This window comes from Mustela nivalis (assembly GCF_964662115.1).
Source record: "Mustela nivalis genome assembly, chromosome: 4".
NCBI lineage: Eukaryota > Metazoa > Chordata > Mammalia > Carnivora > Mustelidae > Mustela > Mustela nivalis.
In genome coordinates, this window is record NC_139023.1 from 10,694,416 (window position 1) to 10,712,507 (window position 18,092).

The 18,092-nt window shown below is 42.1% G+C and overlaps 1 protein-coding gene across 8 annotated transcripts in view; it reads right to left on the reverse strand.

The window, feature by feature from the left end:
• SLC4A4 (solute carrier family 4 member 4) overlaps positions 1–18,092 on the reverse strand; it is a 462,487-nt gene that overhangs the window by 299,863 nt on the left and 144,532 nt on the right. For all 8 annotated transcript variants that reach the window (XM_082726304.1, XM_082726303.1, XM_082726305.1 and 5 more), the window contains one exon: positions 12,239–12,418. In XM_082726304.1, the coding sequence (XP_082582430.1) occupies positions 12,239–12,418 (180 nt within the window). The remainder of the gene's footprint in view (positions 1–12,238; positions 12,419–18,092) is intronic.

Below are 18,092 nucleotides of genomic sequence, written 5' to 3' on the forward strand. Positions count from 1 at the left end.
ATTAAACCGAAATGAGCCGTGCTGATTTACACTGTACCGCCCCGAAGGCTCGGGGATGTGGCCACATCTCTTTCCTCACCCCATCGCGGCGGCTGCCAGGGTGCCTGCCCGAGCACCATGAAGGATGATGACAAGCTTACAAGCTTATGCTTCGTACGAATAGATCATGTCTCAATGAGATCATGCATTCGCGTGGCTTTCTGGCCAAAAAGGAGGGTCAAAAAGCAGTTACATTAGCTTATTTCCTCTCAGGGGAACCATGGAGAAAGGAATAAAAGTCACTGTTTACCAAACAAAAGGCTGAGAAACATTTTTCCATTTAAGAATATGACAAATTAGCGAAAGTGACAAAAATAAATAAAAACCTACCACATACTCAAAAAGTTGCACAATTGCCTGAAAGCCAAACTGCAATTGTGAGCCTGTTGGCATTTGGCGTGGAGTTCAGGATTTCAAGGAAGCAAGCCACTCTTTTATGAACACTGAACAGGAATGTCACAAGCAGCTTTTGATTAACTATGATTGTCACAGTATATAGGAACGGGCTAACATATGGTGTTTTTAAAATAAACTACTAACCACATCCAGTGGTTTCAATTAAAGAATGGTTCATTGCTTACAAAAATTCCCCGAGACCCAGCTGTCGTCCAAAAAAGTCTCATTGCCTCACTCTGAATTTCCACTGTCATCAGGCAGATTACTAAGAGGCCAGCCTTGGATTTGGTGTGGACACTCAGGGTAGCCTCTATATAAAGTAAGTAACTTCCTCCAGCTTTGTCCTGTGGCTGAACAAATCCTGGGTGTAATCTCCTATAAGGAGTCTAAATGGAGAGGCAGAGTTCTATTAAGAGACCTGCTAGAAGAATAGAGAACATTTAAAATAAATTTTTTTAGAATGTTTAAAATGACCATTTACACAACGGTCTTGTGGTGTAAACACACAGACACACGCCAACACAAAAACAAATGTGAAGAAAAAGACAAGTATAGCTATGAGACAAGGCCCGAACTCCTTCTGAAGGGGATCATCTAGTAGCGAGGGCTCTGAAGCCACCACAGAGAAAGTATTGTCACTATACAAATGAAAGGCAGCTCGGTAGAGCATCAGGGCCATCATTACATAATCACGGTGAGAAAAATGAACCCTAGGGAACGAAAGATAAGTCAGGGAGAGGCTACTCGAAACTGGTTTGAGGAGCGAATGCTGCGAGCTGGCCCGGCTAAGTGACGGGGCTCTACTTTGAGGGGTGGTGACACGTTACCCTTTGCCACCAGCCCAGGCATTTTTTCTGTTGTTCTTCGGTCTCACGGCCTTTCTTGATGGTCACGGCCCCTCCACGTCCTCTCTCTGGTCATCTGTCATCTCCTCTGTCTCTTCTTACCTTCAATGTCATTCATGTGTTGTCGCCCCCGAGCCCCACAACCGATCAAAATAGAGAACTCCACGATGTTTTTAAAACTCAACTGTTATTTAAAAAGAAACACGTTCTCCGGGCCCGTTTTTCTCATACATGGCCCGTGATTGATTTCTTTTTCATCTAAACTAGGATGAGCCTTCTATTAAAATAAAATGTTCCCAGTCCCACTCCTGAGGACAGTACATTCTCCCCACCCACCCAACAAGAAAAGCAGCTCTGGCACGTGTGCCTGTATACGAAAATACGCCAAGAAGCTCCTCAAATGTATCCCAGTGTATGTACCACCTAGGTGTTTTGACAAATGTCAGAAAGAATCATAAGATAACAGGATCAAAGGGGCTTAAGGAGAATGTAGCATAGACAGATTCCAGCCAGTTTCATGGGGGAATAAAACCTGTAAACCCTCCAAAGTAGGTGTGAGCGTGAGAGCGGTAAGAAAGTCCCTGGAGCTACGCTTCTCACACATACTTTCAAAAATGTGATCGGTGTCTGATCTAAACGAAGTGGCCAGTGGAACACCAGCTATCTACCTTTAATTCTTCTTTTTGAGATTTTATTAATTTGAGAGAGAGCAAGAGAGAGAGAGAGAGCACAAACAGGGGGAGGGGCAGGAGGAGACTCTGCTGAGCACAGAGCCCTGAGCCACAGACAGATGCTTAACTGACTCACTGAGCCTCCCAGGAGCCCCTAATTCTTCTTAGCTAGAGTCTCTTTTGCTCAAAATCTGTATTTAAGAATTGGGGTAAGAGAGGTGCCTGGGTGGCTCAGTGGATTAAAGCCTCTGCCTTCAGCTCAAGTCATGATCCCAGGGTGCTGGGTTCGAACCCCACATCGGGCTCTCTGCTCAGTGGGGAGGCTGCTTCACCCTCTCTCTCTGCCTGCCTCTCTGCCTACTTGTGATCTCTGTGTGTCAAATAAATAAATAAAAATCTTAAAAAAAAAAAAAAAGGAATTGGAGTAACAAGGGAGAATATTCACTGGTTTTGGGTGTGGACATCAATACATAATAATCCAAAAGCCTTTTTGAAATTTTTTGCTTGTTTGTTTCCTTGGTTTTTGTTTGGGGTTCGCAGCAGTTTCACAAGAAGTAACAAAGTAAGAGTTAGACAAAAAATTGATTTAAGATTTTACAGTAGCTCACGCATGTGTTCTGGGTATTAGGTGAATCTGCAGTGAATTTCTAGTTATACAAATTGCTATTCCCATGCCTTAGCAACAAAAATCAGCCTATTTTCTACAGAAAACAGCTTTAGTTTTAAGCAAACACAGCTAGCTATATGGCCCACATGTTTATTGTAAATTTGCCTTCAGGAGTCACATTTTCCATTACACCTAAATTATCACTTCCCAAAACCTCATAAATGAAGCAGAAGCAAATAAACATAATTGCTTTCTTTTGTGGCCTTTGTGGTAAAATTCTGATAACTGACACAAAATAATTTTAATACAGACTGCTGTATCACAACAGCATCTCTACCAGTAGTGGCTTTACGTAAGGGTAGCAAGTGCCTCCTCCTTTTTTTCCCCCCCCTAATGGAATTCTGCTTAACTGGCAAGCAGCAACAGAATAAAAAGTTTCAGGGATGTTCTTGTTCCAAAAATCACTAAATCGTAATTCTGGAAAGGATGTACAAAGGTCATCTAAGTTCATCTCTGCAGCAACTTGGATTAATCTGCTTATCTGTAATACACATAAATAAACAACACTTAAGATTCTCTAAGTAAGACATTCCACAAACAGCCTTGATGACACACTCGGTAATTAACAAATCTCACTATCCTAAAGTAGCCTCCTTTATACACCATCCCCACTCACGCACCACAGTGGAAGGAAAGTATGAAATGAATAGTCAAAAGGAGAGGCAGACTTATTCCAACTCAACATGCTCTGTGGTTCTTTAGAGAAATGCCATCTTAAATTATATTTTGCATGCTTACGTTAACCTGCATATTTTCACACATTTTAATATTTTCCCATGAGAAGAAGTATACGCAGGATAGCACTTTTGTTTCTGTTTTGAAAACATAGACAATTTCTATTTTATTTGTGTGCTAATTAGTCACTGCAAAACAAAGCTGTAGAACTATAGGACCTGAGCTATCTGAGATCACTCTGCCTGGCCTTCTCTCGTGTTGTTTTACCAGCATTCAACTCACGCTACTGCACAACACTGGTAACTTCTATTTTAATCACACTTCAGTAAGATTTAGGTTGGAGGGGTAGCATTTTTTAACTAAAGTGGTTGTTAATACTGAATAATCACATAACCTTTTCTCTTTGTTTTTGTTTTTGTTTTTCTCAGCAGGCTGGAATATTTTAAACTAATTGGTAATTTCTGGACATTTCATTGATGCATCCATGCAAAGGATATGCTATTTCAGAAAATGACTCGAAATAAGCGTAAGATATTGCTCCTGCCCTTGAGGCTCTAACGATGCTGTTGGAGAGATGACACACGCCTGAATGAAACAGGCAGGTCCGTACGGGAGGCGTTACCAGTCTAAGTACCAGAACATGTAATGCAGGGGATACTTGCCACAGGAGCTCAAAAACTGGGAAAGCTGTTATGCGTTAGTATAAATGTAGTCTTTGAGGACTCGAAGAAACATAGTAAACCTATAATTATCATTAAACAACTTAAAATATTAAAACTAATAGAGGAAACCCCATTATATTATCAGTTTACTCTTAATGTATGAGAATCCCAAGTAAGGAAACTGCCTTAAATAGTAAAGAGCATTAGAAGAGTTTTGCTTGTTTGCTTGTTTGTTTGTTTGCTTGTTTAATTTAAAAAAAAAAAAAAAGACTAGATGGAAGTGAATTTAAGATGTCTGGCAGCCTTGGGGGCGCCTGGGTGGCTCAGTGGGTTAAGCCTCTGCCTTCAGGTCATGTCATGATCTCAGGGTCCTGGGATCGAGCCCCACTTTGGGCTCTCTACTCGGCAGGGAGCCTGCTTCCTCCTCTCTCTCTGCCTGCCTCTCTGTCTACTTGTGATCTCTCTCTCTGTCAAATAAATAAATAAAATCTTTTAAAAATAAAATAAATTTTTAAAAAAAGATGTCTGGCAGCCTTGTCTGAAAAAAGTCCTTCTATTTCAAAGAAGAATCTGAAGGCTGAACACCCAAATGAGAAGATGTAGCATTAGGAATTCAAAGGAAAGGGCAGACATGACAGGCTCTGAAGGAAAAACCAACAGCACTCAGTGAATGGCTGGCTACGGAAGAAAAAGAGCAGGAAAGAAGCAAGGATAGTTGATATTTTTGTTGTACAGGCAACCAGGATAGTAAGAACTCCATGCTCACAACACCTTCATAAAAATGTGATAAAAAAGAAATCAAGTAGTGCTCCCCTTGCATTGGAAATTTATTAAAAGAACCCAACATTCCTGCTTCCAGATTGTGGTCATGGAAGAATTCCAGAGAAGTTTTGTGTAGAATAGACCCATCGCCCCCAATGGCCCCTCATCCCAATGACTCCTGCATCAACAGTTTGAACTCGTAAAGTCTGGAATAAATCCCTGGTGCCAAGAACACATATAGTCCTTTAAGAACTATTTCCCTCAATCTGAGAAATTTCCTCAACAGAAGACCCTTTCAAGAAGAGCCCTACAGGGAAGATAGTCGATGACACTGTCACAGAGTTGCATGGCGACAGATGGTAGCCATGGTTGTTCTGAGCACCACGTCCCATACAGAGTTGCTGAATCACGATGTTGTGTGCCTGAGACTAATGTAACATGATACGTAAACCATACTCAAGTTCAAAAGAAAGAGCCCTACCAATATTCCACACAAGTCCAATAATCACACACATACACACATACTCACAAATATACTCACACCCTCCAGCTTCCTGTCTTACAAATTTGAACCCAAACCACAGGACGTGTCCTGCCTTCTGCCTGGGTAGCAATGGCTGTGGCAGGCAGCCATTTACACCCCCACTCACTTCATCAAAGTATTCTTCACATCTTAAATTCCACACACTGCTGGGGTTTCCCCTGTTGTCCATGCCAAGTCACAACCTCCTTTTAGCCCGGAGTACCCCGGCACCTGGAGCACAGTAGAACTCTCTGGGGCCTCCTGAACTCATGAGTCACTAAAAATAGAAGCAACATCAACTCTCCCATGACACATGTAAACACACTATTCATAACATCTCATGGCATGATAAAATGAAATAACTATCATAATAGAACAATCAGAGGCACCAAGAAATGACACCCTTCCACAGTGTAAGTACTGCCCTTTGGAGGGCACTCCAGGAGAGCCGAATTTCAGAAATTCAAAGCTCCCTGAGAGACGTACATGGTTAACTAGCTAAAGAAGGCCAAAGCTCCATGACACAGTCCTCCTGTATGCACCAGCATCCCAGAGGAATAAACAGCAATTATCTGTACCACACAAAACACGATCCTGCTGACCCAACCCAACGGCACCAAACACACAAGTGTGCCAGACATATTTCCTTTCTGTACAACACTGCCTTCAAGTTGCTGACCTGTCCCACCCAACAGCCCTTCCTCGGATTAATTTCAGTGAGAAAGACAGAGAGCCAGAAGAGATCCTTCTCAGGAAGGAGCAAACAGCCCACTTGCCTGCAGGGGCCCCGAACTGGGAATGCCAACTGCTGACCAAAATCAAGAACACAGTCAGCGAGCAGTCACAATAGCGACCACTTCTCCCCCCACTGAAAGTCTTGTTTCATTGGTCTTTTTTCCTACCAGTCAGCATCCAGGGGACTCCCCAAGCAAGCTTTAAAGACTAAATTTCGGTTGGTTCTCTCAAAGATCCATTGGGAGTGAGGAGCCAAGCTGGTAGCTAAAGCAAAGGAAGAGCCAGTGGGAAATTGTACTAGAAAATTCCAGAAGACCTTAAAGGATAGTGATTAGTGTTCATAGGATATTAATCTCTACAAAGTTTTAGTCTGAAGCTCTTGATGTTAGCTGTGTACAATGGATGGGGGAGAGATGAGCTTGTTCAGAGTCATCAAAATAATAGTTGCTAACCGTAACTGTTAACCAGATGCACTGCTCACTTAATACTCAGAACACTGTGAATTAAATTCCATGATTATCTCCCTTTCGAGCGTGAGAAACCTGGGGCACAGAGAGGTTAATTACCTTTGCCAAGGTTTGCACTGCTGCTAGGAGCTAGGACTCAAACTCAGTCTGGCTCGAATATGTGTTCCCAACCACTGCTTTCCCAGTAAAATGACATTACAAGTGCCCCTTCTTCAAAGGCAAACTCTAAGTTTTCAATTTTTTTTTAATATAAAGGGACTTTGTTTCAGACTTAGAGAAAAGTACTTCCTCCTACTTATATAAGATTAAAAAAAAAAATAGAGAAGAGGGTGACAGAGACAGTATAGTTCTTTCATGTTCTGTTTGGTTTCTTAACAGGGACAACATCTACCTCATTTCACACACATTCCCAAGATCCTCTCTTCCCCTACCGCACTCATTCATTTGGGGCACCTGTACATGGCATTATCGAGAATAAACAAAGCTTACTTTATGACCTTAGGCTTCAGGGTCTTGCCTGAAAACATTGAAAAATCAAGAAAAAAAAAAAAAAGAAATGCACTAAGAGGAATAAGGTCAGGTAGAGGCAGGGCAGAGGGGTGTGCACTGGGAAAAGGGGAAGTCAGATGACAAAACCCCAAATAATCTTGGCTCTTCTGAAAAGGTACCCTGTTCATTTACCCGGAAGCACCGAACAAAAGCAGCTCCCCATTTCTCTGTTTCGCTTTCCTGACCATAACTGGACCACCAACTGGCATCCATTGTTCCCGGCTCACAGAACAATGTTGACCAGCATAAATCCATCAGTTCTGGTACCTATCCAAAGGGCTAAAAAAAGAACACCACAAGACTGAATGAGCGTCTGTATGCACATACCTCACAGTATGATTCCACCACAGGCAAGTCATACGTGTGAGAAGCCGTGAGCACCTCCAAGCACTGATGCCTGCTCCAGCTTGTCCAGAAATCCCTCACACATCAGACCGATAGGCTGAACGGGATATTCTGTTTGTCGCTCTGTTTCCTAACATTTTACACATCTTCAGAGTCTAGTCTCCGCACTCACAAAGCAGCTTGGGATTCCCCCACAAATATCCCAGGACCCTAACCGAATGAGAAGTTCGGAGGTCAAAACCATCTGTGGACGTTGTGGTGTGTTTCTAGGGCCCAACTCATCAAAGACCACCTTCCCACCCACTTTCTGGGCAACCCTCAGAGGATGGCAGCTGCTAACTTTAAAAAAAAAAAAAAATGCACGGTGGAGGAGGCAAAAAGGATTATTTTTAAGAAAGAGCACAATCTAACTTTTCTCTCCGCCACCCACTCCACACCACCTCCTCATTCCCTTGTATCTCCTCCTGCCTCTCTTCCATCTCACTCTCCTTGCCCGGCCTCCCTCCCCGGCTGCTCGGGGAACCACACCTTCTCGCACGCGTTTCCTTCCCGTGTCCCAGGCTGGGCGGGCGGTCCGGACACCACACCGGGGAGAGCGGCTGCGTAAGGACTCGGGGCTGCCGCCAAGCTGGGAGGAACAGATCCAGTTCCTCCTCAAGGCTCCAGATGTGTGGGAACCAAAACATGCACTCACTCTTTGGAAGCCCTGCCTTGACAGGAGAGCCATAAAGAAAAGGAGAAGCATCTCGGGTATGAGCCAAATGAACCTGTTAATTATGTCGTCCTCCTGATGTTGCCTACACATGGGAAGACACTTGGCTTATTTCTTCTTCTAAATGCCCTTAATTATTCAATTCTGTGCCTCTTTAACACGGCTTCTGAAGCTGGGCTGCCTGGATTCTGGGCGTTTCGAAGTGTGCATGATGAATGCATGTGGCCTGCGGATGAATTTCTTCCATCAGCTGTGGGCGACAAGCAGCACAACACGCTGGGAAGTCATCTCCCCAAACCAAAATGCCACTGTGGCAATAGTTAAAACAATGAGGCACTTTGCAAAGTGGAATAGTTAAAAAGTTAGGGCCAGATTTTATGTGGTGAGGGAAGAAGGCAGAGCAGGGAAAGATAAAGATGATGTGCAAGGACTAAAAACAAGAAAATCAGTGGGATCTTAGTCAATTACTGTGAAATACTCACACCAATAAAAGCAACGTTTGTGTCTTCCTCTGTAGTGATCCATTCACTCACTTACTCCTCCATAAGCATTTATTAGGCACGTACTATGTGCCAGGCACTGTGCTAAGTTTCAGAAATAACACAGTGAACAAGACAACTCTGATTTTATCACTCACTGAGCTAACAATGTGCCATCGGCACATGCTCGCAACATCGCAAGTTGAAGCATAAAGTATGAAGGAAAGAAAGAGCTGAGAACAAAAGACACTGGAGAACCTACGTTGATAGAGTAATAGGAAAAGTCTGTCTCCACAACATATGAAAGCTAGAACACAAGACACCTGGGTGGCTCAGTTGGTTAAGGGTCTGCCTTTGGCTCGGGTCACGTTCCCAGGGTCCTGGGATCCAGTCCTGCATTGGGCTCCTTGCTCAGTGGGGAGTCTGCTTCTCCTTCTGCCTGCTGCTGCTCTGCCTGCTTGTGCTCTCTCTCATGCTCAATCTCTCTCTCCATCTCAGACACATAAATAAATAAAATCTTAAAAAAAAAAAAAAAAAGCTAGAACATAAATAGAAAGAAAAGCTAAGTAGGACAAGAATGGGGTGACCATTCCAGGAAGACGGGCTATATGTGCAAAGGCCCTGAGGCAGAAAGGGTTTGGACACCAAGGAACTGAAAAATCAGTGTGGCTGAACTAAAGTGAGCAAGATGAGAAGGGCACATGGCAGGACTGGTGAGACACTGTGGGCCATGATGTCCAATAAAGATTTTATTCTAAGGACAACAGGAAATTTTCAGCAGAGGAAGGGCATAACCCAATTTACATTTTATGATGATCACTGTTGCCTTTGGGTGGAAAAAGACTTGAAGAGTGGAGCTTATGGCAATTGTCTGAGCAAGAGATTCCCTGGACAAGAATGTGGCAGCAAAACTAAAGAGCAGTAGACAGTTTCAGATATATTTTAAGTAGAACTAATAAAAGTCACTGAAGGATTGTATATGCGGGTGAAATAAGGAATCAGAGATGACTCTCATCAAGTTACTCTATTTATACACAGGGTTTTTCCAGAAGTTACAAGCATCACCTGATGTAATGTCAGGCTCGTGCAGGAATCTGATCTATGGGACACGGTATGCCTGTATGCACATAAGGAACTCTAACTCTCTAGACCCAAGAATAACAAACTCTGTGTAGCTGTTCTTGAGAGAAAATTATGGTATCAAATGGTATCCTAGGGAGATATTTCAGTGAGTTTTCCCATAAGAATTTTATTGTCGGGTTGGTGCCAGAGCCCTGTAGCTTCCCCAAAAACCTAGAGTTAAATGCCTTTCTATACGTGGTGCAACAATTCTCACTTTCACATAGAAGTGCGCCAGGTAAACCAGCTACCAGTCCATCTGGTCTTCATGATAAGCAGTAAAGAAAATATATTTCTAAGAGGATCTTCGTATCAAATTGGATGACCCATTGGGGCCATCTGAGTGTATCAGTTGGCTAAGCATCCAACTCTTAATTTTGGTTCAGGTCGTGATCTCAGGGTCGTGAGACTGAGCCCAGGAACTAGACTCTGTGCTGGGGCATGGAGACTGCTTGAGATTCTCTCTCTCTCCCTCCCTCTTTGCCCCCTCCCCGGAAGTGCTCTAAATAAATAAATAAATAAATAAATAAAATCACCAATACTCTTTTAAAAAAATTGGATAATCCATGTCAAATACGTCGAAGCATATGATAGCATAACTTACTGACTAGCAAGAAAGTAACTGAAAAATGTACATTTACAAATAATTTTCTTATGATCACTGAACAACTGGGTCCTTAACAACAGTCTCTCCATATGACCCCTTCAGAAACAGAGTATCCAACACAATGCAGTACGCCCCGGGGAGGAGACCTCAGAGGGTAAAGAGAACGGACAGCCTTGTTTACCTGATGTGCTGCGCGCAAGCTAGTCCCCAGCTGCCACAGAAACCAACAGGCCCCGGTGGTCGGCGCACATTTAGTCTCAGCATCTCTCTGATCTGCTTGTTCCTTTTCATCTCTCGAGTGTTACTGGCATTGTTCCTGCTGCCCTTCCTAAAAAGCTGGTACATAATTATCTCAAAAGCCCTTGGCCCATGTGTAGAGGTGAGCATCTCTCACCTTTTCACTATTTATAGTGACTATTTCACTATTTATAGTGACGATGCACTCTCGTTGAGACCTTGCAGAATGAGAGATGACTTAGAAACAAAGGGAGGGAGAGAGCAAGAGATCACACACACACACACACACACACACACACACACACTCCCCAGGGAGAGACCTCTGGTTCGGCACAGCTTCGCCAAAACAGATAGCAAACAGAAATAAACAGTAGTAATTTATTTGGAAAAGGGTGTAATCTTTTGTTCCTGCAGACTATTAACTATGACCTTTTTAATCTGCATCTCAAGGACTTTGCTTGAAACAGATCCCATGATTTCAGTCAGTATAGGAAGGATTCCTTTCAGACAGGCTTTTCCCCAACAGTCTAATGAAAAGTGCAGAATTCCTATCTCCTGCCCTTTGGTCCTTTCTGTCTCACATTTATTCTAATATCTTGCAGTGCGAATTCTGTGGTCTGTCTCCGCGCTTTCCTCCCACGTGGCTCTCCAATCCGGAGGTCCGTCTGCACGGTTCCTCTCAGGACAGCACATCACTAGCTCCTAAGCCACCTGCTCCGTGTCAGTAGTGAGAGTATTCGAGATTCACAGATTCCCATCCCCACGCTTCACACCCTCTTTAATTGAACTCTGTAAATTCATGGTTCAACACTCGTAAGCTGTTGGTTCTAATTCATGCTCTCATCACCTGCGGTGACTGAGCGGGACCTTATCTGTGCCACCCAGAGCGCATTTTATTGCGGGCTCCATATTTCTGCAACTGCAGCAAAAAGATGAGGCATGTACAGAGCTCCGCCAGCATGCAAAGCTGTCACTATGGAGCTCCTGTTGGGGAATCTTCCAAAACCGGCATGTGTTTCTATTGCTTCTCCCTTCTTCACGTACTCATTCTCACTTCAGCCACAAAGCTCCCCGGATGGCCAAATAATCTCCACATCCGAAGAAGCAAAAGCAACAAATGCATATCCGTGCATACACAACGCACCCTATCAAGCGAAGCCTGGGGTGTCTGTCCTCTGAGCTCTTGTTACCCTGTTCTTAATAACACTCCTATCCAGTGTCTGATACTTAATGTTCAACATGTCAAGGACTATATTGCTCTACGTTCTTCTCTGATTCACAGGATGCCTGTCTACTCTTCCTTTTCAAATCATCGACCTGGCCCAAAGCCTGGTTAAATGCCATCTATAACACTATCAACATCCTATGTATATATAGCTCTCACCTTGACCCACTGTCTTAAAAGAACCTATTTCGAAGCCAAAGCAATCCAAAAATTTCTTTGAGTCTTCCAGTACTATTGATTACTGTAGTTAAATACCGTGTCTAACACTCGGCCCTATTTCACGACTCAAAATGTAAAAACCACAGACATGCCTAAACTTTATCAGATCTTCTCAGAATCTTACCAGATCTCCTAGAACAACCTGCTAGGACAAGAAAAGAGTCCCACAGACATTACCCTTCAAGAGGAGACCATCTCAGGATGACCGCGCCCCTCCTCATTCATCATAAGATCCCGAAAGGTGTCTTTCCCAAGAATGTGGGAGTAGGACGGAGAAGCGCAGAGACGCCCAGGAAGTACTCACTGAGGGGTTTCAGGATGCTGCTGCTGGACTCATCAGCATTTTCCACATCTGACTTATCAGAGTAGTTCTCAGAGATTCTTTCTTTTTCCTTCTTCTCTTTGTGCCCTGTCTTTCTCTTGTGGCGTCTCCTTCTCCTGTAGCTCTTCGGCACATGGACCCCAATATAGATGGTATGGTGGCCTGAGAAGGTACAGAGATCACCAGTCATTTCAAAGCACATTCTCTGCTGCACAGAAATTTCACAAGCTCCTCTGGTCAGAAGGAAATGTCTATGAATTCATTACCATTTTATATTTGACAAATAAACTTGAAAAAAAAAATCTCTTCCCAATTTTCAGGTCGCTAGAGTATAATTCAATCTGTTGGCAGGCACCAGGATTCTGCGAGGGTGTACTCCAGTTCTATTCAGATAGACTCCTTTTAAAAGTTTAGGGAAACCAAAAAATACCACGCCAGAAATCAGGAATCCTTGATTCTGGTCATACCTGGGTCATCAATAAGCTATTTGACCTTGAGCTTGTCCCTTAACCATTCTGGGCCTCAATCTCATTATTTGTGTAACCACAGGCTTACCTCGGGTGATCCCAGGGGACCTATCCGGTTCTAACCCTCCTGAGTCTGTGACACACGGAGCAGGGAGCTGAGAAAGGAGGTCTGGGAGCAGCAAAAAATAAAGATCTAACTCAAAGTTCAAGAAGTCATTCTGCTGGGCATAAGGTTTTACGTTCAAACTTTTTTTTTCCTTTTTTTTTTTTTTACCAAATCAGCAGAATAGAGACTTAGAACTGGGACAAATTGAGAAAAAATAAGACATACTTGGAGAGAAGATTTTAGAAATACTCAAATGTTCACACTAGGAAACAGCTAAAATGAATGTCAGTTACAGTGCCATTCTCATTTTTCTTTTTTCGTTTCCAAAAGTTTCTAAAAACTGGTTGTTGCAATGATAAAAATAAACCCAGCCCAGCAAAAATTGCCTTGAAGAGAAGGGCATGAGGAAAAAAGATTGTGAAATGCTTTTAGTTCTCTAGATGGAAGAAGCTGCAAAACTGACAAGTGATATTATTTTTACAAAATCTGATAAGACAGGGGGGAAAAAAAAGAACTCAAAGTTCCACATCTTTTTCTTTTCTTTTTTTTTTTTTTTAATCGGGAAACTTTAACTTTCACTTTATATACAGCATAACTTCTGAATGTGGGAACCACCATCTCGGAAGTAATGTGAAAACTTTCTTTTCTTTTTTGAATAGCAAATTAGATGAGATTATCTCACCTTTCCCACTTCCTATTCTATTCTAGAAGTACTCCTTGATGACCACTTTACCACAGAGAACTCCACAGAGAATACGACACACCTAACGTGCAAAACTTATACACGCAGTATGTCTAATATAAAGTGCTGTGAGTTACTTTGCACAGGAACTCATCAGGCATATCTAAATACAGTATAATTCACAGGGGTGTTCCCTTGAATTGGAAGGATTAAAACAGTTACATGCTCCTTTAGGCGAGAGCTTCCAACTAAGGAATGCAGATCCCAAAGTGAATGGGTTAGCATTCCAAAAAAAAAAGTCTGGTATTTGGAATGAAGTTGGAGGCATCTATATAAAGTATGAAACTCCCCCCAACACACAGAGACACACACACACCAACTCAACTATTACAAAGCACAGTGAAATTCTCCTCCCAGAATGAGTGCCAATGAGAAATTTATCATGTCTAACCATTTGCAAGCAAATTGTTCTCATGGGAAAGCTATATTATACTAGGAAGTAGGAAATGTCTCAGAAACAATGTGAATTAAGAAACAGTGTCAATTGTTTCCTGTGCTCCGGTTATGGAGGGAGACCTGCCGCTTTGTCTCAAGTCACACAATGTATGTAAACAAAGCCAACCAATTTCTTTAGTAAATCAAACACTGAGAGCTTGGTTGCTTTCATTCAGGAATTAGGAAACCGTCATGAAAAGAATTAAGAAGCTAGAAAATTTAAAAACCTGTCACATTAAATATTTTCTACATCTTATTAAATAATGGCAACTAAGCAAAAAAAAAAAAAAGGGCAGTGATGCTACATTAGTCATACTGATATTACACAGAAAGATTTTTTTAATTTATTTATCCACAGTGTCTTTGATAAGTCATTTGAAAGATCGTTTCTATGGGCTGATAGCATTTTAAGGTAAGATTTCTGACTATAAAATGTTGTTGTCAACCTAACCAAAGAGAATGATTCAGAGAGTGAGCTTTCAAAGCCCACAGAGAGGAATATTCCCAACCTGGGACCTCACTGGAGTGACAACACCATAAAAATGGTGCCATTTTATTCACACCATGATCACATGCCCTCCCACAACCACCCCCCTCCCCATCACCTTATGAATAAGATGCAGCTTATCCCCATCTCCCTTGGCTGCTGCCTCAGGTGCCCCCCCAACACGCACACACACACCCTTCAGTCACTTTAACACACATTTGCACACAGGTGGGGAAGCTCTCCGATATGATGATGCTCTCTGGAGCCCAGATACCAAGCAGAACTGTGGTTCCCAGCAAGACACCCCAAGTTTCAGACATTTTTATCGGCTTTATTGAAGTGTAATTTACATGCATAAAATGCACTCATTTTAAGGTACAATTCAATGACGTTTAGTATATTTATGGATTTCTACAACCATCACCTTAATTAATTTTAGAATATTTCCACCAATCCGAAAAGATCCATCATGCACATGGGCAGTTGTACACTTTCTGTTCCCACTCCCATTCCATAGAAGCACTCTTAATACTCTCAGTTATGGCCTCTGGGAAGCTACAATTCTGTGGTGCCCAGATAGCTGTGAGCTTTTTTGTGGGCATCCTTACAGCACAGCAGAACACAATATTCCCCGACTAAAGAAGATACTGCTTTCCAAGAGCTGCCAGAAGAAACCATGACACTGGGCAAAACTCAAAGCATCCTCCTTTTCCTCTCACATGTTATGGGTAACTAAATTTTCCTTTTCTGTCTTGGGTTCGGGGAGAAGAGAAAGAGCATCGTCCTGCGGTTAAATAAACCTTTAGGAACTCAGGGACGGGGCTTGTGTTTCCTCAATTACTTCTTAGTCACTGTCCACTTCAGCTTCTGCGTCCGTAAGAGGACAGCAAGACACCTTGCTCTGGAGAGCGAAGGGAAGGCACGCTTTCTCAAGGTGGTGACCACGTATTTCATAAGCCGTACATGCCGAGTAACAAAATACCAAAAGAAAAATGAGCTCTAATGGAAGACTTGCTGTACCCACAGAACACCTGTCTTCAGCAAGCAGAATTACTGATGAAAATACACTATTGTTGATAAGACTCTCATAGGTGGATTCCGATATTTATTTTCAATAAAATATCTTAACCTGTCTCAGAAATATGTCATGAAGACTGATGGCTATTTTTAAAATTGCAACTCATAAAAAGGACAGCAAGCACTTAGGAAATCTACAAAGGTTGAGGGTGTAGTATTATTTTACATGTAAAGTAAAAGATGAGAAGCTTGACAGACAAGCCTTCCAATCCAGCAAGAGTTTACAAAACCATAGATGCTAAAAGACGCGGGGACAGATACTTGCTTAACTTGTAAGAGAGTTTCAGACTTAAAAAATAAGTGTGTGTGTGTGTGTGTGTATAAAATAAAACCTCTCTGCTAGAAATGTCACCAAAAACTGCTTCCAAAATTTCACAGAAAACTTCTTCCTAAGGAGAAGCAATAATTTTTTTAAATAGCTATAATTCATAAAAAAAAAAAAAAGGTACTTGTTTCAACTACACTCAAAAAGAAAAACAATTAAGGTGATTGCTTTTAATATTATTAAAATAAAGTTTGCATTTTTGCTACTAAAATTGTATAAAGTAAAACTACTGGAATCTACATTTGATGTCATTCATTTAGGTGTGAGTCAAAGGGCATTCAGCTCTTGATTTGGCAGTGGTCTCAGTATCATGTGTTCAAATAAATACCCTGCATGCCTTTCTCTGACAGATGGTGCAAATTCCCAACAAACTCCAAATGTCTCGGGAATATCTCATAATCCATCCCACAGCCAGTACTACTGGGAAGAAAACATGGCTTTCCGAGTTATCTCTCGATGTCAGAAATTATCACAAGGCGATGCTTGTGTTTCCCATCCTTCTTCCTATCCTCACCTGCAAGCAGAAGAACTGCGATGCTATCATGTCCAATTCTTCCAATTCCTGAGATATTTCTAAATTCATGTCATTGATAGTTGCTATCATGTTTTCAGGCCAACAGAGAACTCTTACACTTAGTAACTCTGTAGTCATTCGAGTCAAAGAGGCTTTCACAGACACCACCAAAGACGACTTAGAATTTTGTAGAATTAAACCCATCAAACCAGAAGAGGGTTTTGCTCCAGCCAAACTCAAAATTCCATAAAGGACTGGGTACTTACACACCATATGCCTCTATATGCAAGACAGATCTATTAGCTCCTTTAGGAAACACATTACTGTGTTTACTGTACATATAGATGATAGTAACAATTTTTTGGATACTTAAATGTGCCAGGCTCTGCCTAGGTCTCATATCTATTACCTCATGCAATCATCACAACCAGACAAATTAAATACTTCTATCTTAATTGTATAGGCAAAGAGACCAAGGTTCAGGGAACTCACAGATACTGTCACCAACTAACTCATTAAATCCCAGAGAAGAAATAGCTCCCATGTGTCAATATCAAGGCGAGTATTTTATCACTGCATTAGTGGTGGTTTGTTAGTTTGGGTTGTTCTTGGTGGGGCAGGTGGGGGGTGGTTATACTATACAGTACACAGTATTTATACTCTTAGTCTTACAACTGATCACACTTGCTTCCTTGTGCTGCCTGCTAGAAATACAAGACACAAATCTCAGGCCAACCAGTGGCAGGTAGGCAAAGTTTCATGACATGCATTTATACACCTCACTCTTCCAGTTTTTCAACTATTATTTTCTCTTCACACTAAACCGCTTTTGGAATAAGGCAGTATACAAATATTTTTTTAAAAGCTGAAATCTCCAGGGTGCCTGGGTGGCTCAGTGGGTTAAAGCTTCTGCCTTCATCTCAGGTTATAATCCCAGAGTCCTGGGACCAAGCCCCACATTGGACTCTCTGCTCAGCAGGGAGCCTGCTTCCTCCTCTCTCTCTCTCTCTCTCTCTCTGCCCGCTTCTCTGTCTACTTGTGATCTCTGTCTGTCAAATAAATAAATAAAATCTTTAAAAAAGAAACAAATAAAAGCTGAGATGTCCAAAATGCTTGAGGAGAACACAGGCAGCAACCTCTTCACCCTCTCACAGCAACTTCTTCCTAGATACATGCCAAAAGCCAGGAAAGCAAAGGCAAAAATGAACTATCGGGACTTCATCAAGATAGAAAGCATTTGCACAGCAAAGGAAACAATCAACAAAACTAAAGGACAAGAGACAGAATGGGAGAAGATATCTGCAAATGAAATATCAGATAAAGAGCTAGTATCCAAAATCTATAAGGAACTTATCAAATTCAATAGCCAAAGAACAAAGAATCCAATTAAGAAACGGGGAGAAGACATGAACAGACATTTCTGCAAAGAAAACATCCAAATGGCCAACAGATACATGAAAAAGTACTCAACATCACTCAGCATCAGGAAAATACAATCAAAACCACAATGAGGTACCACTTCATACCAATTAGAATGGCTAAAATTAGTAACTCAGGAAACAACAGATGATGGTGAGGACACAGAGAAAGAGGAACCCTCCTACATTGTTGGTGGGAATGCAAGCTGGTGCAGCCACTCTGGAAAACAGTATGAAGGTTCCTCAAAAAGTTGAAAATAGAGCT